General features: G+C 35.7%; 1 protein-coding gene across 2 annotated transcripts in view; it reads right to left on the reverse strand.

Annotated features, from left to right (window-relative positions):
* The window catches only part of rst (irregular chiasm C-roughest), a 129849-nt gene that overhangs the window by 36001 nt on the left and 68815 nt on the right, over positions 1–25033 (reverse strand). For both annotated transcript variants that reach the window (XM_028323338.1, XM_028323339.1), the window contains exons 5-9: positions 18348–18499; positions 16172–16263; positions 15789–15897; positions 1453–1534; positions 1123–1208 (exon numbers count right to left, since the gene is read on the reverse strand). In XM_028323338.1, the coding sequence (XP_028179139.1) occupies positions 1123–1208; positions 1453–1534; positions 15789–15897; positions 16172–16263; positions 18348–18499 (521 nt within the window). The remainder of the gene's footprint in view (positions 1–1122; positions 1209–1452; positions 1535–15788; positions 15898–16171; positions 16264–18347; positions 18500–25033) is intronic.

The raw sequence follows: 25033 nt of genomic DNA on the forward strand, positions 1-25033 counted from the left end.
ATTATTATCAAAATACCACCATTATTTCCTATTTGGCTTTCGCGAATATTTCATAGTAAAGGAAACCTATGTTTCCAATTAAGTCTGTCCCAGGTAAAGACAGACACATGTTATAGCACATAGCAATAGTTATGGCAGTCTACAAACTTAAAATTAAGTATTATTATAATGGTTTTCTTGTCACATTTCAACATAAAACTCTTAGGCTGGGTTGCACCATCTTGTCTTAACATAAATAATAAAAAAAGTTCATACAAAAACATCGGTTAAAGTTATAGTTACCGTTAAAGTTAAGGTGGTGCAACAAAGGCTAAATAATGTCTCGCTTTTTCTCAATACTGATTAAGTTTTTTATTGAAGATCCAACATTGTTATTATTGTTATTACTTATATCAACTGTACACTAAAAGTAGCTACTTTTTATGTACACATTGTATGTTATCATTATAATACTTTCTATATAAAAAGAAAACCATTTTCCATGCAAGTGTCAGTAATTATTTTTATCTGTATCTCTCCTAAGGATAGTCATATTAGTCATAGCGTAAAGACTTTCCTTTTGAAAGGCGTTAGGGGATACAAATCCAAAACGAAGCGGACCCTTTGAGATACGACAACATATTGGGATTATTATCTCCGCTAGTCTGCGTCAGGCCTAAGCCCAATCAATTGCTATCAGTATATTGGATGCAAACACATTGACGGTCGTCGGTCAGTCGGCTTCCCTTTCTGAATTAATATCACTCAGGCGTAGGCACACGCTTCGGTGGCTGGACATAACATGTCGAAATATCGGTAAGCTGTCGGTGCTGAAGGTCATGTTTGATGAGCATGATGACATAATGCTGGTAGAGATAGGTGACCGTATAACGTGCCGAATAACGCCTAATCGATAAAACTGTTCATCGAAGCCACAATAATTCATCGATTAACGTAAGCACGAAAAATATAAAGGTTGTAATTACACTAGACCGATATCTTAGTTGGCCGACTGCACGTTTCCCCTTGTATGCTCACACGATTGCAACACGATTTTGACATAAGCCTGAATAATACTGAATATTAGTCATTGTCTACCCTAAAAAAATTGTTAAATATTTTTATGAACTTTCTGGTACTTACAATTTCAGTCGTATTTCCAACGATGGCGTCGTCGTTCAGATACCACTTGAAGGTGAGGTTGGATGGGTTGGCGTCGGCTCTGCATGCTGAAAAAACAAAACTAATTAAAACTGCTTTTCAGTTATCGCTAAAATAATATTTTTTTTGCCTATATTTCTTAGACTGGGTTCTGGTGCTCACTAAGAACCGATTTTACGAAACTCCACCCCTAAGGGGGTAAAACGGGATCTACGCGTACGAAGTCGCGGGCGGCCGCTATTATGGTAATAAAATAAACTTAGTGGCACTTTGATTAAACAGTGCCTTTTCAAATACAAAATCAAATCTTACCAATAGTGACGTCGCTGCCTTCAGGAATTTTTCCGTTCTTTTTGTTCTTTATGAATATTTTCACCTTCGGCGCGTATTTGACCTGTTGACAAACATGACAAATTTATTTCATTGAATTCCTTGGGAAAATAAAGTACGGAAATTTATTGGACATTTATTGGGAAATTATACTACGGATATTTTCCAGGTGTTATTTTCGGTGTGAAAGTTCTTTGTGAATGTCACGATATTCATAATATTTTCACCTGTTCTTTGCTTAAATTATTTTTGGGTATTTTATTCTTCAGTTTTTTTCCTGCTGTAATAAGCCGACAACGGATGTCATTTACATTCACAAAATATAAACTGTATAACCTAAAGATGTCCACTGCTGGACTCTGCCTCCCCCAAGGATTTCCACAACGACCGCATTCTTCTCATGATACAGGAGGCTTGTCTACACTAAGTTTAGATCATAACATTAGAGTCCTTGTTCTAAAATAAAATTCATAAAATTCATTTATTTTTGCAAATAGGCTTTTAAAAAGCGCTTTTACACGTCCCAATATTAACCCTACCACTGCTTCGGGACAATAAACGGGCCAGTGCTGAGAAGAAGCAGCGCAAGATTAACTCAGTCACTATTGTCGGCCTCCTTTTCAAGGTTTTACAGTCTTTAACATATACAAATTATAGTCATAAGATTGATGCGAGCTAGGTAGTTAAACATTCCAAACATTTTTATCTTTTATAATCATCAACTTTATAGTAGCCCTTTATCATTAAGGTGATTTTGATATGTGCTTTAAATTTATGAATGGGCAATTCTACAACAGTTTGTGGTAATTTATTGAAAAGTTTAAAACATTTCCCCATTAATGAATTACCAATATTGTGCAGTCTGAAATTTGGAACGGCAAGTTTATTTCTATGTTTATGTTTCTATGTTTCAAATATCAATTTTTAATACGAAACGAACCTTCGGGACAGCGCAAATGTAGTAATTGACTTTTCGAATACGGTACATCAAAGCCAAAAAAAACAATTTTACAAAAATCAGTCAAAAGTGGTTTTGACTGGTTATGAGTTTTGATATAATAGGTAAAGTACAAGACACAATTTACGCCTTTAAAATGCTGTAAGCCTAACACTACATAAAAATAACACGGAAAAGTCCTCACATAACGCATATGTTTGAAACCCCCTTATTCCCAGTTGCATAGAATTTACATTTATTTGTTTTCGTCCTATAAAAGCCCGGACATGACCGAATGGATTTATTCGCTTTTTAATAATAGACTCCTAAACAAGCGCGACTATAAACGAAATTCATGGCTTTGCTAGTGCACGACTAAAAAAATTGGAAAGTGTGGGATGAAATTGCAAACGGGGTTCTGTTCTGTTAAAAAAGGGTGGGTTTTCTGGGACCCATATAGTTGCAAAATCTGGGCACGGATACCGAGGTTTGTAAAAGCTCCAAAGATCTATTTATTATTATTTTAAGGCAGCAATCTTTAAAGACTTTTAGATACTGGAAAGGCTGTTGTCATCATTCATCATCATTTTAGCCACAGGCAGGATGTCCACTGCTGAACATAGGCCTCCCCAATGATTTCATGATCATAGCGGGGGCGTTGCCATTACTGGTCACCAACGTGATTTAAAGAGATACCAATAAATGCGCTGAGTTCGAAATTCAGTGTCGCTCATGAAATTCACGCACACGAAGTAATCAAAATATTATGTGCTCATTATCCACTGCGCTATCAGTACTCAACGTTCGAATAATCTTTAGTACTACGCAAGCAATGTAAACTGTTTACATTATGACGTCGCTGTAGTCATCATTGCATACACGAGAAATGTGTTCTATTTTTGGGCATATTGATGCGACACCGGCCACGCCCCTTTGGCACATCTTCCTTTAGTTTCTCTTGGCTAGGTAGGCTGTACAATGAACTGAAGTAACTTCTTTTAACTTATTAATTGTAACTCTTTTTATTTATGAGGACTTATAAAACATTGTAATAATTTGTGATTTGGAGTTATTTTGTATAACCAATGCTAGCAAACAAGTTGTCTAATAGACTACTTAAGTAAAAGCTCTAATCTACCTACGAAACCTCTTTATTATTGGAAAATGTTCGTACTACATTATGTACACGCTAGCATGTGTTTTATAGTGGCGCATCTCTAAATAACGCTATAAATAAAGCTGAAACGGTGTGGGAACTGCAAAAACCCGTAAACTCCACGAATAATAGATGAGAGACAGTTTCAAAAACTGCTTTTTAATAGCCTGCTATTTTTTGTAATCCATCCCCTATACCAGGAGTGGGTTACAAAATGTTTCATCTAAATGAAACTGTATTTTCTGTAAAGAACTCGGATTCGAACGTGAATAATGTCCAGTTTTTGTTTTACGTTCGAAATTTGAATTGAAATAATATTTAAAACAGATGAAAACAAAAACATTCGTATTGGGTTTAGATGTAAAATAATAAAACCTTTTAAGCTTCAAGTTCAACTTTTTTTTCTTTTACTCCTCAAATATTGGCCAGTGTTACATACTCCTTGAAATACAAAGCGATGTGCGATGTTTTTTCATATTTTGAATTTAGAATACTTTCTGATCTTATATTTTTAGCGATTTAGTCGCTTTTTTTAGAAGCTGAATGTAACGACCACACATTCCACACCGCACACTTAAAAATGCCAAACGCGATGATTGAGTCGCTTCTCGGAAACTGGACGCAACGACAGCAGCCAAAACGCGCGATTCCGATACCATATCAAAACACATGAAGTTGCGAAATCGCGATACTGTATCAAAAGTCGCTAAAACTCGCGATTCCGGTACCGCGTCCGAAGATCCGAACGCATTTTTTTATGCATAACAAGGCAGGTATTTGACCACAATCGCACCCTCAGANATTGGACATTTAATTTTGTTATACACTTTTTTTTTACTAAAAGAATGAAACGTAACGCATTGATCTGTCAAACGGAGACATTCAAAAGTGAGGTTATTTATTGCTCTGTGTACCAAAACAATGTAATTAATTTTAATAGAAGTTAATCAAAATTCAGTGAATCACTAACAATGACACAATCAAGTGACAAAGGAAATACTGTACACTTTGTAATATGTGACCTTACGGTCAGTTGGAATGTTTGTTTGTGGAAATCGGTAAGTATTTCTCGCCAAAAAAAAAGTGTTACAGTACCCCTTCACCCACCAGAATTTTACGAGGATAACGAGAAAAATTCACGCTGGCCCTCCAGCATCAACCTATCTTACAGAAACAGAACCTCAACAATACACAACAACAAAAAAGCTAACACCTCAACAAACTTCAATCTACCCTACAATTTTTTTAAATCTCGGAGCTACACTACGAACATGCGTACTCCGCCAAACAACATCATCCTTTTTAACCACTACGTCTCTCAGACGTCTATTACAACATTCATCTCTCAAGTGAGATTTCCTCAATTGCCTATCTTCAAACACCTTCCGTCGAGACCTGGGCAGTGGACCAACAAAACCAACGCTGACACACTGGAAGGGTCTACGACGAACCTTCGGTTTTCCAAACAAACCAGGAGTGGTTTGATTCGGATGTTTGAAATCCTTACCAACATCACCAGTCAACCTCTGAGACATCACTGCTTCAGCATGTTTTTTAGAAACAACCGAAACTTCCCGATTCACAAGTCGCAAAACATCAGGCGCGATCTGAAAAGCTTTCCAGAAGTTGATGCCAAACAACAAAGACGACGAAACTCCAGGAACAACATAAAACTTTATAACCTTTAGCACATCATCAACCACAACAGGTAAAAACATGTATCCCACAGCAGACGAAGTCGAACCATTCGCCGCTACCACAGCATCCGTATCCGATTTATACAACTCACCCAGATGAGAAAAATAATTCACAGCAGAACCACCAACAATAGAAACTTCCGCTCCAGAATCCAACAATCCAGAACACGGAACACCACCAATCTTAACATTTAAATAGGGACGCGCATCCTGGCAATCATCTGGTCGGACCGTCGCAACATTAGCTTTGCAATTTTTTGAGAATACACGCACAAAATCACACCAAGCACGCCACTCTTCAACAGGTGTAACATCAAAACGACGGTCCGTCGCCACGCGTTTTGTGACTCCAGAAACTTTGACGTCCTTCTGGCGTACACACTTCGGACAATTGACAGCGGTCACGCCCTTCTCACCACAACGATTGCAAATAATTACACGAGGCGCATTGCAATCACGGAGCGTGTGGTCCTTCACACGGCAACGCACGCAAAACTTGTCCATGCTCGGACTTTTAACCACAGCCTCACACTTCGGACGAGCAGACTTACTTTTGTAGGCCAGGTCAGGGGCGACAGCATTCTGTACACCGCGCGGGGGTTCGGTGAAGGATTCTGCCCTCTGTCTCGCCGCTTCTAACTGCCTACAATGCCTCTTCAAGTCGGCCCACGATTTTATTTCTACGTTGACCAAAGGAATGGAGTAAGATGGCCTAATGTTGAACCCATGACTTTTCATACAAACTTTGTCAGTCTATAACTTCTATACTCCATCGATAACGACATTGAGCTTTGGTTGGGGTAAATTAATATAAGGTAACTTCATTTAGTCCCAATAATTGATTCTGAGTTTTTCGTCCATACAAAATGGAACTGACTCCTTTATGCAAAAATTCGTTAAAGAACATAATAATAACGTATAATAATAAAAAGGTTTTCATTCAAGCATTTTTTAAACCAATTTCGAGCCTTGCCCCCAGGATTTAAAGTATCGATATCTTATCGACTCCATTTTATCTTTCTTCTCTCTAATTGCTTTTTTCAAAGTGTGCGTCACGTCACGCGGCCATTGATTGGCCATAAGGCACGCCTTCTGGCCAATCACAGCACTTTTAAGCCGGTTGCACATGTTGTCGTAGACTCTCAGTCGCTTTGTTTTTACACAGTTGAATGTGTGTGTGGGAGCTGTGGTGGGGGAAATGTGGGGACACTGGTTCTCGTTGTAGTTACGCGCGACTTCATATCTATTCTCTTTCTATGATCTGAGATCGCACCTGATGTTAAGTGGGATGCAGTCTAGGATAGTACATATCTGCCCTGTAAGTGCCTATTCACTCTCGCCTAGAAAAGACCCGGATTATAGTCTTCGGGAAAGACAGCAGCAGGCAGCGAATTCCAGTCCCTAGCTGTTCGCATTATAAAAGCATGAAGTCGCCAAATCGCGATGTTGCATTGATACAGTCGCAAAATCGTCCGAACGCATGAAGTCGCCAAATCGCGCGACTGCATCAATACAGTTGCAAAATTGCCGATCGAAAATGCTAAAAGTAGCATAATCTGCAGTGACCCAGTGGTAAAACTACCAAAAACAAAAAAACTGGATCTCCCATGTTTGCAACTGTGTATGAAACCATCAGAGCTTTATCACGAGTCGGTATCAAAGCAGTATCGATTCGACGTTGCCAAATTGGTTTGCTGGTCGATATTGGTTCTTTTGATGGAGGACCGTCGAAATACGGGCCAATCAGAAATGTTAGGCACCGAGAGTTATAATAAAATCTTTCACGAAACGAAACAAGAAAGACAGTATCTATGTATAACATACCTAGTTTATTTCGTTAATATTCGTTTAAGAGCTTTTTTAGGCTTTGAGATTATTTACAACGTACTTTACAAATTCATGACTGTACTGTTAAGGATTTAAAATAATCGAGGAAAACCTTGAAATTTGTTCTTGTTTTTTTAATAAAGTAATATTAGACATTTTGCGAATATTAAGAAAAGCGGCTTTCAGGTACTTAGGTAAGTATTATTACTGTTTCAAAATAACCCTTTTATTCATTTTTGTTAGTCGTAACAATAAATAACAAATAAACCAAATTACTTTCACCTAATTTTGTTTAAAAAAAATATATCAAATTTTTATCACTTTATTGGATAAAATATGACAGCACAAAAAACAATCGTTATAAGGTAAACGTACAGTAACCGTCCAGTTTCGATATCAAAGCCGTATCGGCTGATCGTAAAAAGTAATTGGGCCGCCATGAAAGGGTTCTTATTTTACGGCCGCCGAAAAAACATGATAAACAAACCAACCTTTTCCGTCATATCTGGATGTAGGGTAGCTGGAAGGTTTAACGTGTTTTTTTAATATTTTGGGTCAAGCGGTGGATGATATTTTTAATACAGCCTGTACGTAGAGTAGATATAAGGAAGAATTAATAAAATACATAATAACAGTGGTGTTTGAAATAAAGGAATGATGTTCTGACCATCATTAATTTAATTTTGGATAGATCCAGTTAATTCTGTAACTTATTTATTGATACCGTTGGATAGAGCTCGTGAAGCAATTTTAGGATCAGTAGCCAGTTTTACGATAATTGTGTAGTATTTAATATTATGTGGCTGTACCAAATGTATGGAAGCTGGAAACATTGAATTTTCGGATAGATCCAGTTTATTCTGTAACCTATTATTGATTCTGTTGGATAGAGCTCATGAAGCACTTTCAGGATCAGTAACTTTTTTTTTTAAATCTTGTATAGTTTAGAAATAATCGAGTTAGATCACTTATCGTTTCCACCCTGTGTAAGTAATATGAATGATAACATTAATAGCAAATTGTGTTGAAATACTTTTTCGATAGTCTGAATAAAATTCCACGCGAGCGAAGCTAAAACGACGAATTTATTTTCAGTTACTGAAACTTACATAAGTATCTATGACTAATTCAATTGATAAAACTCCATTTCATCTACCATATCCAGTAGTACTAAAGTCTGCGTGCTATAATAATTCGCTTTTAACAGTCTCTTCCATGGACAATAATTTTTATGGCACATCGTGATGGGGCTATAGCTATTTATTTATGTATGGTCGTTTTATCCCTCTGTCTGTTCAGGTGTCATAACACTTAACTTTGTTATGTATGATATTATTAGAAATGGACAGAATTAAGTTTACGATGTCATAGAACATTATTGGAGTAATAATGATATTGATTTTATTGTTATGCACTTGGCTAATATCATCATTATCGTTTCAGCCACAGGACTGCTTAACTGAACATAGACTTGCCCTAATGAATTTTGTGTCATAAAATATGCTGGATCGTGAAGCAATTGACATTCTTATGGTAAAAGATAATAACATCCTGGTGATATTTAGGTGGTCACATTATCGGTTTTTTAGAGAATCATCAAAACCTTTGCTTTGTCACAAGATTCATCACATCAAACTTTTTACATTAACCATCTTGTAACTTATTTTCTTCGTCTTCTTTCTTCTCGTTCAGTGTGATAAAATAATTGAACGAGTCATATAAACCGTCATTACGTAAAGTTGTTCCAAATTTCAAGTCTATCAAGTAGCATGATTACGAGTACACCTAAAACAACTTTAAACAGATCTTTCAAACCTCGTACGAATCCCAAAACTCCCTGACTCTTAAAGCATGAAGTCCTAAAAACATACATCAAAAACCAGAAAAATATACACAACAAACATGATAACAATGACGTAACAAATCACGCTATCCTCAATATGGAACATCACCCCCTCAACAAAAACGTCAAACATCCAGTGATAAAAACAACAGCTCAATTCTGGTTGTTATAGAAAACAATATATTTGTCGGGGAACCCGATACTGTATGAAAACTGGGAAATCTATACGTTACAGTTCTATCTCAATATTTTATAAGACCCCCAGATCGGGCGATTGCTTTTTCGCGAGATGTTAGCGAGTGTGGAGAAGGCATCGGCTTTATTTTTAATACAATCGATAGTATCTTTATCTGTACTTTTATTGGTGCTAAAATTTTCGATTTGCATGTTACAAGGTAATTTGCGAATAGGATATTGAAATTTTAGTACTTTTTCCTTCTTTGAGATCTTTATTAACCTTAATTTGTTGGGACTGCCTTGAATATCTTTAATTGTTTTTTTATTATAAGGATGTTGTTTACTGTGTTTATTTTTAGATTATTCTACTTTTAAATAAGGGCCACGAACCCGTGTCAGACTTTATGAACCCGTATCGCAGCCATATTTCTTTAAAAATCAGAATCAGAATCATCATTTATTTGCTATAAATGTGGTACAGGAGATTGATGCAATTCTTTGTAATTAACAAACACACTGGAAGAAGACGTGTTTATTCTGAAAATGAAACCCAAGACTTTTAGCTCGAGAGTTCAACTTACTATGGACCCATCACACCACCACAATGTAAATAAGATCTATGCCACAAATACAACATCAACTGGTGCTTTGCAAATAAAATTACACTGAAATTTTCCGAAGACGGTAATTTTTACAATCTTTTTTTCCTAGGAAAACATTTTGCAAGTGAACTACCTTTATCTAAACCACTAACACCATAAACTGCTATATCAGCAGAGCACCTAACATTAATTTTCCACGTTGCTGCACCGTCGAGGGCGAAACGTCCGTTTTTGTTTATCCGAAAAATATCTTAGCTTCGGCCAAACCAACGCGTGCAGATCGCGTTGGCGATGGCGATGGCGATCACTGCGCGTACGTAGATCACAGCCAACAATGCTAAACGCGTTGATCTGAGCTCGTCGCTACAAATTCATACACGACATCTGATAGACCTAGCCTAGGTAAGCCGTGATAAGTTTTTATTGATTTTCGATTTTATCGATTTTATGCGATAAGCCCATACGTTTGTCGTCTAAAATCATCGATAAGATTTTATCACGATGCGTATCCTAGACCGGCTGATCGCCATCGCCATCGCTATCGCGCACGCAGTCTCCACGCGTTGGTTTGGCCGAACCTTTAGCTTCGCCGCAGAACGGGGATACGTAACCATACGAGACCAGAATAAATAAACGGAAAGAAACAATAGCAATGTGTTAGTGGGAGTTAGGTGGGGGACGTTCTGTTTACTAATTAGGGGAAGGAAAGTTGCCGAGTAATATTTCCAGTAATAAACACCCAACATGGCGGCTGATATTGTTTGTGTTCGATTGGAGGCTGTTGGTTCTGCAAAATTAGTTTCTGAGATTTATTTCTTCTTCAGTTTTTATGTTTTTGTGGCCTTCAATTATTATAGTTGACTGATACTCAAGAGTGAATCTATATTCAAGACTAAAATAATTTCCAGATTCAAGTCTGTGTAAGGGCTCGTTCTCATGGAGACGTCCCGTTTTTCTGCAGTGTCCAGCAGAAAATCGATTCGTTTGAATTTGTAATTCGAATTTCAAAGACACATACATGTGGATCCAGTACTGAAGGATCTCGCAAAACTGGATTGTCCTAGGGAGCCCTTATAGGAAGGCATAATTATTATTATGTTCATCAAATTAAAACGTTGTGTGGCTGAGCAAATGATGAAGTTTGCGTGTGGTCAAAATTTTGAAATTTAACCACAGATGTTATAAAAGCTTCAGTTTGCGTTTTCTGAACGTTATTTCTGTCTGTAGATTTTAGATTTTGTGTAGAATTACCTAAAAAGCACGAACAAAATTACCCCGCCTCACGTAGTAGAAATAATCGTGTAACTACTCCGTTCGTTTAAAGTTCGCAATATTTACTATCTCAACTGTTGTACTCCAGCCCGTAAACTCATATTAGAACCGCAGAACGAAATTAAAGTTGTTACTTGCCGAAGCCGTAACTTCAAATCGTTTTCTAGAAACAGTGCAGTTTTAGAAATTTCACGTACAGACGACAGCACATTAAAGTATACATTTTCATTGTAAAATAGCTCCAATTACAACTGCATAAGATTCTACAGTAGACGTAGTCACTGGGGAACTTAATATACCGAAACACTGTCGTGAGAGGAACGTGACTCGAGTGAGATGTGGGCGTCGAGATATTTTGTGACAAAAGGTGTTATATTTTTTGTAATAATAACTGAAGTACTTCATCTATCTCATGGTCATTTTCTACAAAGGCATTTGCGAAATCAGCGTAAATTTATTTATGAGACGTACAGCTCTTAGTTTAAAATTAAATAGCATTCTGCAAAAAATAACAGTTTTAATTATATTGCCTAATCTTTTCTTATAGGAGAAATATTTAATGCATTGTTGCTAGCAGTTTCGCCACCGATCCTTTTTATATTATTTGTGGTTTTTCACTTTTTTGTCTTTTGTGAAATATTTTTTTGACAGTCAATATAGGTACTTTGTTTAGCCCAAAGGCTGGCTTTTCCATCATAATTCCTCTGTTGCTTATGCATTCTTAGTTACCTACCGCAAGACCCTATCACTCATCAGATGTTAATACAGTCGATTATTGGTACCAGGTCATGCATAATACATTGCACCAGTCAATCTGTGCGATGCCAATTCGTAATCTATCAAATGCTTCAAGAATTATCGAATTAAATTATTCAAAACAACAATAATTTAGCGTAACGCATCTGTTTTGGACCCAAATTCAATTCAGATCCGCATCTCTTTTCCAATCATCAACATAGGAACATCACCATGGGGCAAACTTTTTTCGGCACAAAGTCACGTGGGCAAACTATCATGGCCGCCGTTACGTGGCAGAATGCAATCTTGTCGTTTGACAAATGCTGTAGTCCAACGGTCCCAAAATCGGTACACATTCCTCGCATACAATGGCTTGTCACGTAGGTGGTGCTGTACCAATATGTCGTCGATGTAAGCTTTAGAAACCAGATAAATGAATCACCGGGGATTCTGTTGGGCCTGGAAAGTTCTGGCGCGCTTTTGGGGCCGAACGGCGCGGTTTTATTTTGCTAAATATTTTTTTTATCTCATCTACGCTATACAATACTATTTTGCAAAAAAAAAAGTTAATGGCACTTATACCACAACCGAGAGCGGCAATTATTAAAAAAATGCGAACTTCAGTCAGCGTCGAAAAGTTCGTAACACCCAAAGTAGCCAAAAGGTTCACGTCTTTGATATAAAATTGGAATAAGGTTGTGTTATCAACTTTTTGACCACTTTGGGGGTCACGATTCACTATTTGACACTCACTGTACATTAGTGTACATATAAAACAATTATTATTATCAAATTAATGTTAGACGCTTATAGCACACAATACATTATAAATCATAAAGTCGGTAAGAGTGTTGTGACGTACTTAAACATAAGTTTCATAATATTTTGTTATATTTAAAGCAACTCTCTGTTTTATTTCGTGATGAACAAATCTAAACATAAAAATCCTGAAGCACTGAAGTTAGAGAATGATCCAACCCATGTACCTATTTAAAAAAATATCCGTCGGCAGTCGAGTAATTATAAAACGTTGAATCATTAGATAGTAAAATACAACTTAGCCGGTATTCACTTAGCTAATCTTAAAATAGCTCATTTGATCACGGAAGCTCATGCCCATTACTTTTACATCGAAAAAAGTATTTAATCTCAAACGGCTACAATAACTTCACCTAATTTGGATATATCTACGAATTCAAACGCTTACACCGATGGAATCTGAATTTATACCAGCGTTTAGATCTTTTACCGGATATGATTACTGTTAAAGACAAATCATTGCTTTTTATTACCGTCACATTTTGTCTTAAGGATGTTAGCACATCTATCAACCCGGAAAGGGATCGTAACCGAATCAACTCGAGGCGGTCAGTATTCTTTGTATGAAACTCTATACTGCAACGCATATTTTTTCGCACCGTAACATAAACGTCTCGCTTCGCGGTTGACAGCGCGCGAAAGGCGATGACAGCTCACTAAAAGCGATATAGTTCCAAAATACTGAACTGCCCTATCCATGACATTGACAGTGGGGCGCCACACCGTCAATACCAGCCCCCCTAGACAAAACGCACTTTTTGATCGAATCGAAATTCGAATCCGTCAAAACTCCATACAAAAAAAGGGGCTTTTCGACCACTTTTCGACTGGTTTGCGATCATAATTTGCACTTTGTCTAGACCCACAGATCGCTGCTTCCGATTTTTGCCATGTTGGAAACCATATAGTTGAACGATGGTAGCGCCCCCCTGTCATTGAGTTTGGTGGGACAGTTCAGCGTGGGTCATCTATACGGTATTGATCCCTTTCTAATTTGATAAGTCTGCTATGACCTTTATTTCTAGTAGCTAAGCTAACGGGCGTTTCCGTTGTTTCAATACGAATATTCAGTTGCTAATTAAATATTATTTATTCAGGGATATAATTGCTGCTACGTTAAAATACGAATTTGTATTTATTATTCCCAAACTGTTACCTAGAGGCACCAATATTGTTTATGTTTATGGTTTTGGAAACGTGTATTTTGTCTTCCAACGTTACCTTTTTGCTTTGCCGCCTTCTCTGTATTTGTATCCATTTGTAGCATTCTTTATAGTGTTGTAAAATAAATAAAATTCAAAGCAATGTGGTCGATATCGTGACCTTTCTTCGGGTCAAATTATGAGGACAGGTTGTTGTACGCATTTATATCGTATTTAGTAGCATAGTTGACCTCTCTAGAATGTGCTTTTATAAAATCATTTACGTGTAGCTTCTTTTCGAACTTTTTAAATTGCCTGTTTGTTATTCAAAATTTATCTTGTGTTCAGTATGTGTTTATTCAATTTAACAGAACACTTCACAGCCTAAATTAGCCTTGGAATTAGTTGAAACGGTTCCAACGGTGACATTCCGCTTTTTACAGGAAATGCGGGATGCTGAATTAGTAGTAGGTATATTAACGTCCACACAAACATCCCGTTTGCACAATAACGATTCGTTTGAATTTATAGTATGAATTTTATACAATTTTACAGATTTGACGTGTGTTCACAAATAGTTCAGTTTTGCGGGATCCTGCATTCCCAATAATCAGGAGCAGTTCTCTGAATTTACTACGCATTCTTGTATGGTGTCTTACAAAAATAGGTATCAAAACAAACCGTAGAATATCTTACATCGGACTACGTTGAACAATTTCAGACCACTTCGCCTGTACTAGTCTCAGAGGAATTTAAAGACAATTGCTGAAGCAAGGAACTGTCGTGGCCATTTATGCTTGAACTGCTCTATTTCAAGTCAGCCCCAGAAGACTATGCAAGCGTTGCGTTTCTATTCTTACTCTAGAATTGGTTAATACGATGTAATTGGTTATAGGGCTTTGTACTCATTATAGCATTGGTTAATGTAGATAATGTTTAAACAGGTAATGGTCAAAGCAAGAGCAAGTCCTGTAAAATAAGACTGTCATGTACACGTCAAATCCCATAAGTTGATTGATATTCGAACTACAAATTCGAACGGATCGTTTTTTGCGGGCCACTGCATACAAGATATTCGAGTCTTCCAGTGACATGGCCCACTTTTAGCTTGGTCCACGGGCCAAGTCGCTGGTTTAATTTTTTAAATAGCCCACCTTCAATGTTTTGTTAATAAATTAAACACCAAATCAACCAAAACTACTCTAGAATCATAAAGGTGGAGCCCAAGTCACTAGAAGAAAAACTATTTAGGCCCAGTCACTAGAAGAAAAACTATTTAGAAATACAATTCAGTGATTTGACCCGTGGACCAAGCTAAAAGTGAGTCAAGTCACTGGAAGACTCGGATATTCGTGTAAACGTTAATATTAAAACACGTAATCTAAGCGAGATCCTGCTAAAAACAGTTCCTGCAAAACGGGATATTTCTGTGAGAAAGAGCCCTTCGATGTTACGTAATTTTATAGATCTAAAAACGAATTTCTTTAGAAGGCAACTAAAATGGTCCCAATATATTTCTTTAAGACTAATGAAGTCAATTGATCTTACTCTCATTCCGTTTGGATTTCGAAGGTAATTGATGTCGCTCTATCATCCCTGTAAGACTTATGTTGGATTAATTATACTGACTATAAGTACCTATTCATACTGAGTATATTGGTGTATAGCAAATAGAGCAAAATAATTAAATGTTACTATTGCATATTTTCCTTTGGGAAATTGCAATGGAGACAAAATACCTGATGATGATGATGATGGTGCAAAAACTAAGTGCCCAGTTCATAAAACCTTTGATAATTTTAGTAATAAGGTAAATACCTACGCCACAATAATATATCCGTTGTGTCTTTTACATTAATTTCAAACCACCCAAACTACAGGAAAAATTAGAAAAATTATATGGAGTCTTATTTGGAAGTGGTCATAGATCACTTTAATATTTTTAATTCGAGCCTAATTACTTGATAAGGACGTAATGATTTCCATATCGCCCGCTTGGTAACGGCCTGTATCCAGCGCCTTTCTGCTACCTTTATGAGGTAGTCGGTCCAACTTATGGGTGGACGTTTCTATACATCAGAAAGAAGGAAATTAATATTGTTTCTTACCTCAATCTGTATGCTAGCCGCACGATACGCCCTGTCAGCTGTGTTCTGTGCTTGGCACGTAAAGGTCTGGTTGTGGTGCTCTTTCTTTGGCGTCATTTTGATGATGGACCTGTGCGAAATTTTGTATCATCAGTTTTGAAAATAATTTTTAGAGTTTGGTAAGCTCACACAGGCGATGTGTAAATGACTGACTGAAGTGACTATAAATATCGCCACTGAAGTCCTAGCTAGTAAGTTGTATTAAATCACTAGCTAGTAGCACGAGGTTATCCTCAAGAATGATATTTAAGCTATCAACAAGAGAACAACTACACAACATATATCTCACAAAGCTCTCAATAATTTTGGGCATTAACAAATACAATTTTATCATAATAACGTACCTTGCAGTAAACCTCTGACCATCCGACAAAGGCTCCACAGTATACGTCACGCCTTGCGTCAAAACACCAGCGTTGCTGTCCACCCACGTGATCTGAAAATACCACTTCATTATATTTTATTCTAATAAACTAATACAGCAATCACAATAAATATGACAACACAATCGCTATTAGAAAGCATTTGAAGAACTATAAATTGCATTAATGTTTTCGTAAATGATATAGGCAAAACTAATGACACAGTTATTATACGATAAATTATGCATCTGTTTAATATTCATTTGTTGGAGCATCTAACTCTGGTTTATTTATGGGAATGCTTTGAACTGGGGAAATTATTGTGATTATAATTAAATATGCATAGCATATATTTCTAAAGAATCATGTATAATATTTTGATCGTTTGTCGTTGTCATTTTAGTTCTTAATCTTTATCTTCTTATTAATGTTAAACGATGTTCGATATGTATAATATTATGTCACCGTTAAATTCTGAATTCCGTAAGATTTATAATCTGACGTAGTTAGATTACAATCGATTCTAACCTAACCCACTGTTAGTACACAATCTCAGGCGATACAACGTGCTCTTTTTGACTTTCTGGAACTCTAGGGTATTAATAAGACCACTTCAAAGAATGGAATGGCATTACATTTTTTGTTAAATTCAACAATTTTTTTTGACTTATTTTTTTATACGAAATTATTTAAAATTTTAGTTTTCGCTGAAATAATTCATAATTTACATACTTATAAATAAAAAGTCTGCACAAAAAGACTAGGTGACAATTTTGAAAAAAAAAAAACTATTGATGATAATCTAAATCAACTAAGTATCTTCTAAATCTAGAATCCACAATATCTTCAAAAATATGCTTTTAGAAACACATATTCCTAAGACTCTTTAACTAGTTTTTATTTATAGAATATACCCCTAAAATTTCCGGAAAACAAAAGGAGCACGTTGTATTATAAACTGACACAATATACAATTTCAACCTACTTTATTATTGATTTGAGCTGCGTTTAATTATGAATATTAAACCGGCATTTCCCATCAGAGCGATACAATCTCATTGTTACATCATTTTCAATTTGACTCCTAATTATATGAGTTCCTATGGGACGGCTCCTAATTCATTCCACTTGAATGGCTTTCATGAAATGAGCTTAGCTCTTCCCGTTTTTTGCAGGAACTGTTTTTTGTGGGATTCCGTTTAGTAGTACGTACGTGTTTAAATAATATTATCATTCACACTTTTGCAGTATCCTGCAAAAACCGACCTGTTCGAATTTTGAAATTCGCATTGGACATGCAATTTAAAAAGTTTTGAATTTGAATATAAATTTGGAATTCCAAACACACTTGTGTGTTCCCACGACAGTCCTGCTTTGCAGCTTGCGGGATCCTACATTACTGGATCCAGCAAAACTGGATGGCCCGTAATGAAGGTTCCAATATGAATGACAATGAATTAATAAGACCTGTGAAATCTAGGGTTTAAGGTAATTCTCTTCGCATCCCATAATCTCAAGCTTATGCATATTAGAACGTAGATTTAGCATTTACCGTAATTTGAAATATGAAATGCAAAATTGAAGAGGAGCGTTGGGGACAGAATTTCTGAGCTAAAAGATAATTTATGAATTTCCAGAATATTTTGTGATGTATTCTTTGATCTTTTGTCCTTCTATTTCTTTTTCTAGACGCTTTATCAACTCTGAATGATTTATATTAATTTAATTATATTATCCCACCAATCAGTGCATAATAGTTTTATTTAAAAACTCCTAAATAATTATAAAATTGCTAATAACTCATTGATCCTTAAGAGCTTAGTGAATTTTGAATTTACCTATCTCAGATTGTCCTATGAATTACAATGAAATGCTAAAGTTTTATAAAAGCGCTTGTAATTGATATTTCAATTGAGAAATCTTAATCAAAACTTTTACAAAACCCATTAATCCATTAATATTAAACAATTCTAAAATATAAATCCAAAAAGATGAAAGCCAAACAAAGTGGGGGCAAAAAGCAAAAATAATTCGCATTTTGAAGAATGCGACTTCCTAAGGGGAAAACAAAATTACCACAGTAAAATCACACCCTGAATCAGAATCACGAGGAGTTCGCGTCATTTTCATAGCTTCAAGCAATCTAAAAATTCCATACCTCTGCCGGGGGTTTCCCGCCCACGGAGATGCATTCCAATTTGATGCTTCTGTCTTCGATCGTAGAGTAGAAATTGCCTTCCAGAATTTTTGGCGGTTCGGGGGGTACCAACACGGTGAGGCGCGCGTATCGCGACCTAATCGCCGGTTCTCCTGTACAAAGGTTAATAAAGTCAGTTTATCTTTTTTCTTCCTTAAAAAGGGACGGCTATAAACTGTCAATGTTGAAATTTTCAAATATCCACAGAATACATAGTACCTACGTAAAAGGATGTGATGCAAAATTAGCAAAAGGCAAATAGGTATTACTAGCTAATCTTCAACCTGTAACAAGAATAATTTATGTCACACATCTCCTCCTTTTAAAACCGGGATAAAAACTATCCTGGGTCTCAAACTATATCTGTTCCTTTAATCTAAATTATGCGTGCAAAGATAACATTAGACAGATAGTTAGATACCTTTACATTTGCAATACTGCCCGTTTTCACCAGCAATCCCTAATTTTTAAGTGAACCCTTTGAAAACAAAATTCCTGTTAATTTTACTATAAGGGGTCACATATTAGGGATTGATGGTGAAAACGGGCATAACCCATTTAAATTCTATAGTACGCATTTCTCTTTCTATTAGCTAATGAGAAAAAGAGAAGTGTAGTTTAGTTAGGTCTAAGAAAACCACCACTATGGTGGTACAGACAGCAGCAACGTAAATTAAATTGTCCCTTTTCTGTCAAACACCGTTTTGTGGACGTGTTTTCAATGGCGTTTGGACATTTTAATCTTGCTAGTGGGTTTTCATATTCAGTGAATTATTGTGGAAATAATTATTGGTGTTAGAAATTGACTTCGATGATGAATTATGTGACGTAATTATGGCGAACAATGATTATTAATTTTCACTTGACAGAGCACTCATCAACATAATCATTGTTGCAGAATAGTAATAATTATAATACAAACTGTATGAGATCCTTATTGTAAAATTGATCTGGTGTATGTTAATAGATTCGTTAAACTAAAGAAATAAATTAAATTATTGTGAATTTTGTGGCAATTTATTTCTCTCTCTAATTTGATAATTTTCCTTTTCGTGAAATTATTACTACATTACAAACTGGCCTTGGTAATAAAAACGAGTCCTTGATCTATAAGATCATAAAATAGAATCGTAAAAAGTTTATTTCTTATTACTGTGGAAAATTCAGACTGGGACCTCCATTTCATTTCTGGCAAATGCTAATTTATACTAATCTACAAAACTCGGAAGCTACTCTGTTTGTTATTGCTGATGAAATGATTAAAAAAGTGCCTAATGAAATTATATTTCAGGATAAAAATTTAGGTGCCTACTTTATCTTGATATCTATCGAAAAAACATTTTGCTATTTAGATGACGTGATCACATTTTCACAGAGAGTTGATAAACATTAGTGAGAGATTTCTGAAAAATGTTAATGACGTGAACTATTTCATATTTTATCAAACCAAAACTTTTAACTTATAAATATAATAATTATCCCTAAAACTTGACCTACTATACAAAAAAGTAAGTCACAAGGCTTCAAAGGTAACCTAGTTTTTACGTTAACTTTCAAAGTTCATTCACTGCTTTTAGTAAGCCATCAGATAAAAACTACAATGGCGTTATAAACAGCTGGTTCATAATAATAATCGTACTATACCAAAAATAAAGCGAACGAAATAAAACCTTGGTATTATTTTTGAAATTCATACTTAGATTTTGACGAGTGAAATCATGTACGAGTACCATTTGATTCTTTTATAAGAGCTTTCATAGCATTTAACTTGCATGTATGGATGGATGTATGATATAATTATGTGTGTTTAGGTCAAATTTTCAGTATCACTTTTAACCAATTCCTGTAGAATGATAGGCTCTTTTGTAATCATGCACACACCTAGTGTCAATGCAATATTATAAAATATTGAGATGGGCCTGATGGTGTTATCAGGGCCAAATTAGGCCATTCAACTCCTCAATAACTTACAGAAACCATAAAATTAATATCGTGCTTTGGCTCGTTAGTTTGGTCTTGATTAGAACGCTTCTTACATTGAGGACTAAATGCTTGCTTAGAAGAATGACTTATCACTATATTCATGTATTATTTTGGGGATATATTGAGCCATCAATTCATAGTTTTTACTATACCTAGTTGTGTTATATCAACAACTGTGTGTGGACTTGTAGAACTATTGCGTGATTGTAAGTGCGTGTGAATTTCAGTTTGTTCTCAGTCAACATTAGGTCGCTGTAATGCTGTAGTGTTGGGTTATGAACTTTTAGTTTGGTTATATCGATAGAAAAGAGATTAGTTTATTTTATTTAAATAAAAAAAAATGGTATTTGATTGGATAGTACAATTAATAATTGTACTATAGGGTTTGATGTAATGTGTTCAAAAATTAATTGACGGAGATGACTATGCTAATTTAAATTAAATTAAATCTTTATTTTATTGAATTACTCTAAAGATAGTATGATACCTATGATGTGTGTCTCAGTATACGAGGTTTTCACATTTTGGTTCCATGTAACAAACAATTTATGGTTTGATGAACATAATGTTAATTTCTATAACTTTTTACCCATCTTGATATAATATTAATTAAAATCATTTTAATATAAAATAAAACTCGATACTTGAGGTTTTGTATTCATCGATATGAAGCCTGTCTACAACACTAGATCTTAATTTATTTGAGGGCTTTTACGTCACTTTATAGGAAACAGCGCAGTAAACACAATATTTTTGTTGATAGTCACTTATTCATATTATTATAACAAGGTAAATCAATTAACTTATGGATTTCCAAGTAGAAAGCTTACGTGACAAGGAGTTACAGTCAAGAATAACCAATTTTCCGATCAGATGTTAGTTAGTTCATTTCAACCAAAGGATCTACAAGGTGGACCGAAGACCTCATAAAGGTAGCAGGAAGGCGCTGGATGCAGGCCGCTACCAACCGATCATTATGGATATTATCGGGGGAGGCCTATGTTCAGCAGTGGACGTCCTATAGCTGACATGATGATGATGATGTTGAAAGGACTTCCACTGTTGGACTGGTTCTGTGTTTTTCGGGACCTTTGTTAGATCGCGTCGGTCCATTGATGGGAGGCCTTGTCTATACCACCGTAGAGATATTAAAGAAACTGAATTTACAAGATGAAAATAGTCAATCCCACCTAAGTAGGATGACTATTATCAATTATTGGCCACAAATCGATTCGTCATTTTTTTGCAAGAAATTAAAATATTAATGTAAATAAATTAATTCGTCAAAATCCTAATACAATACATAATGTATTGCAACGAAGACGTCTTAATATGATTTCTCTACTTGATCCTCCAGCAATGCTTTCAAATTCTAACTACCTACCTAGGCAATAGATAAAGCGTAGCCATTCCTTACACACCCTGTATATGCAATAGCCTGTATTGCCGATTGCTCCAAACGTCTAGACATTAATTGGAACACAAACGCCACTCATGTGTTCTGACGTCATTGTGCCGGATCACTTTGAAGCCGGCAGGGATGTTACTGATTCTGATGAACGTAGGCCTGGGGTAGGTTACGGATATTCGGTAAAATATCCGAAAAGTGTACAAAAAAAAAACTTATAATTGCGATATTAATACTGCTACATTTGCATGCAATTATTGAACTGGTTTAGATGAAACGGATAGAGATAGATTTAAACCCAGGGAATAACAGGATTTATTTTATCCTAGTTTTGAAAGGGATAACGAGTGTAGCCTGTGTGAGCGAAATTAAAAGTATTTTTAAATAAAGACTAATAATGAATATAACATTGAATGAGCCGAGATTCGTGCAAAATGACATTATAAGATAACTAAACTAAGTTGATTATTCTGTGTTTACAAATTTAATTATGTAATACATAATACTATTATGTCTTAGTAGATCACAATAACATTTTAATCTGGAGATAATTTGAACCTAGGAGTGTGAAAAATAGTTTACGTTCTATTCTTAGACCTACCATTTTGTTACAACACTGACACGATAGATTTATGTATGATTAGATAATAAATAATATGAGTAATACACCCACTTATACGTTTACGTTTACGCACAACTACGTTATACGTTTCCGTATCAATCTATTCCAATATCCGTATACCATTAGTTCCCATAACTAGGAATAGGGTTCGAATATCCGCACTTTTGTTGTATGTTTTTGCTTTTGTTCCGCACAGTATTGCAGACAGAGTATTGGTAACGTTTTTACCATTCCCACTCGGTTTGCCGCTGGTATTTATCTTTGTAAATGGAACCAACAAATAAATAAAAGTTTTTCCCGTTACCGTTTCAAAACGTGCACGTGCAAATCATTTTTTTATTCGTTCTATTCAATTTCGAACTTTATGAAATTTTTTGGGTTATTACGTCATTAGGCTTTAATTTTGTGTGGCTTCTAAAACTAGTATTATTGTGGCATTTGCTCTGCCAGAAACTTTTTTATGTAAGTAACAATTTTTTATTTATTTTAGTCTACCGAAAATACTCATCTAGTTCAGAATTATTGGATTCCAAATCTATATTATCCATTCTAAGAAAATTCAAAACCTTCAAATTTGACATGGCATGTAATCTTTAAGTAAACCCTTTTGAAATTCCATTAATTGGTAGCATTTTGAAGGATCTGGAACTGGAACAATTAAAATCCAAATAACATTTCCAATAAACAAGCAACAATTCAAAAGATTAAGAACAATTAATTGAACATTGTGCTAGTGAGATATTAATGATAGATCGCCCGGTGCTTTGTCCTGCTGGAAGGCTCTTCTGGAAGGACTGGTCTTTTGTTCTAAACGTCCTGCCAGAAGATTATCGCAAGTCCTGCCCGCAGTACGCAATTTGTACGTGTTTGCTTGCTGGTCCTTCCAGCAGTACGGTGACCTTCAAATTTGAACTCATCCTCACCAGAAGTAGTAAACACTTGGTTAGTGTTTATTAAATAAAAAGTCATGTCGTAGAATCATTTTGTTTAACCAGTATTTTACTTTTCTTAATATATTATAAACTTGTTTATCTTCTTTCAACTTAACTAATAGGAACTATAATAAGGAACTTTAAATTAATTACTTTGGTACGTCACTTTGTATTAGAAATTACACCTATCACTTACAAATACACTACAAATTAAAAACAAAAACAAGAAATAAATTATAAATGTTTGATTAGGCTGGAATACTTCACATTCATTATAATATTATCGCCAAAATGTTGCCGACTCCACGCCCGGCGCGTCAAAATGTGTCGCGCGAGCGCGAACGCGCTGCCCCCGTGTATACTCGTGCGCCATCGAGCTCCGACTAACGGTTAGTCGCGTTTTTCGATCTTGGGCACTATTGGGTGAAAGAGAGAGAAACACTCTATTTTTTCGTGTAAATTTGAAATTTGTACAATGTATACTTACGAAACTGTGATCTTTTAATTTTGCGTCCTACCGGAAGTACTTTAAGTCCTGCTGGCAGGACTCCGGGCGATCTATCATTAACGTCGACATTTTGAAGAGCAATTTCGGAACCTCAATTCGGAGCCAAATTCGAGACAATAACTTTAAGTCTTATTGTCTCAGGAATTTCTGTTGGAAATATAAATCTCGGCTAATTCAATAAGTCAGCTAAGTTAGTTACGTAAATTTGTGAACTAGCGATATCGTGGATCGGAAGTTATGGCCGGGATTTTAAGACAAAGTCCCTTCCGTGGCTCCAGAAACTCTCAGTTTCGAAGCAAGTTTGCAAGTTAAATAGTGCTAAGTTGTACATTTTGCCGCAGGCTTTTGTTCATTGTAAAAAACAAACTTCGTCGAGCTCGTTCCATGTAAATAGTTTTTCCATTTTTTCTTTTACTCCAACTGGATAACTATGGACTGGAGATAAAAATTGAATCGCGTTCGTATTTAACTTTGCATTGCACTGTTTAGTTTCCCAGTAATCATTCTCGGAGTTTAGAGATCTTTTATTTTCTGTATTGCTGCCGAGTGTTTACAAGATCTTTTTGTTTGAACGGGCAAATGAGCTGCCATTTCTTATTTTCTGTTGTTGCAAGAACTGATGTAGACAAGAATATTACAGAACACTGATGTTTGTTAGCTTTATTTCATTTTAACATAATCTGTATTTTTTAACTTGAATTATTGTTAATTATTCTGAACAGCAGTCTAGTCAAGAAGATGACTGGTAGCGGCAGAATAAAAAAGCAGGAGATCGTGCTTTGTGATGTTTCTTAGTATTACGTCCAGTAGTGAGCTGTCATGGGCTAGAAATAATGATGACTATGATAGCCGAGATCCGTATGTATTTCTTATTAAGTTATGCAGCTGTAAAAGCCATCAAGATACTCGTACTAGCGACTTTACATTAATTTGCATGTCACTCAGATCGCCATATATTCACACACTACAAAGGTTCATTCAGAACCATAAACTTATCAGTTTCGTACCACTGCCTCCTTGTAGACTTGCTCTAAGTCACAAGGTTGCTAATAGCAAAATGTGGCATGAAAATTTAAGCAGCCATGTCAAAGTAAATGGACCACGATATTGCCTCAGTTAGCCTGTTCCTCACTAAGTGCATTTTATAGTGGACCTATTAAACTGAGGGACAAAAGCTGTGACTTTTTCAAAGGA

Source organism: Ostrinia furnacalis, unplaced genomic scaffold, assembly GCF_004193835.3.
Source record: "Ostrinia furnacalis isolate ACB-3 unplaced genomic scaffold, ASM419383v2 OfSCF0635, whole genome shotgun sequence".
Lineage (NCBI taxonomy): Eukaryota > Metazoa > Arthropoda > Insecta > Lepidoptera > Crambidae > Ostrinia > Ostrinia furnacalis.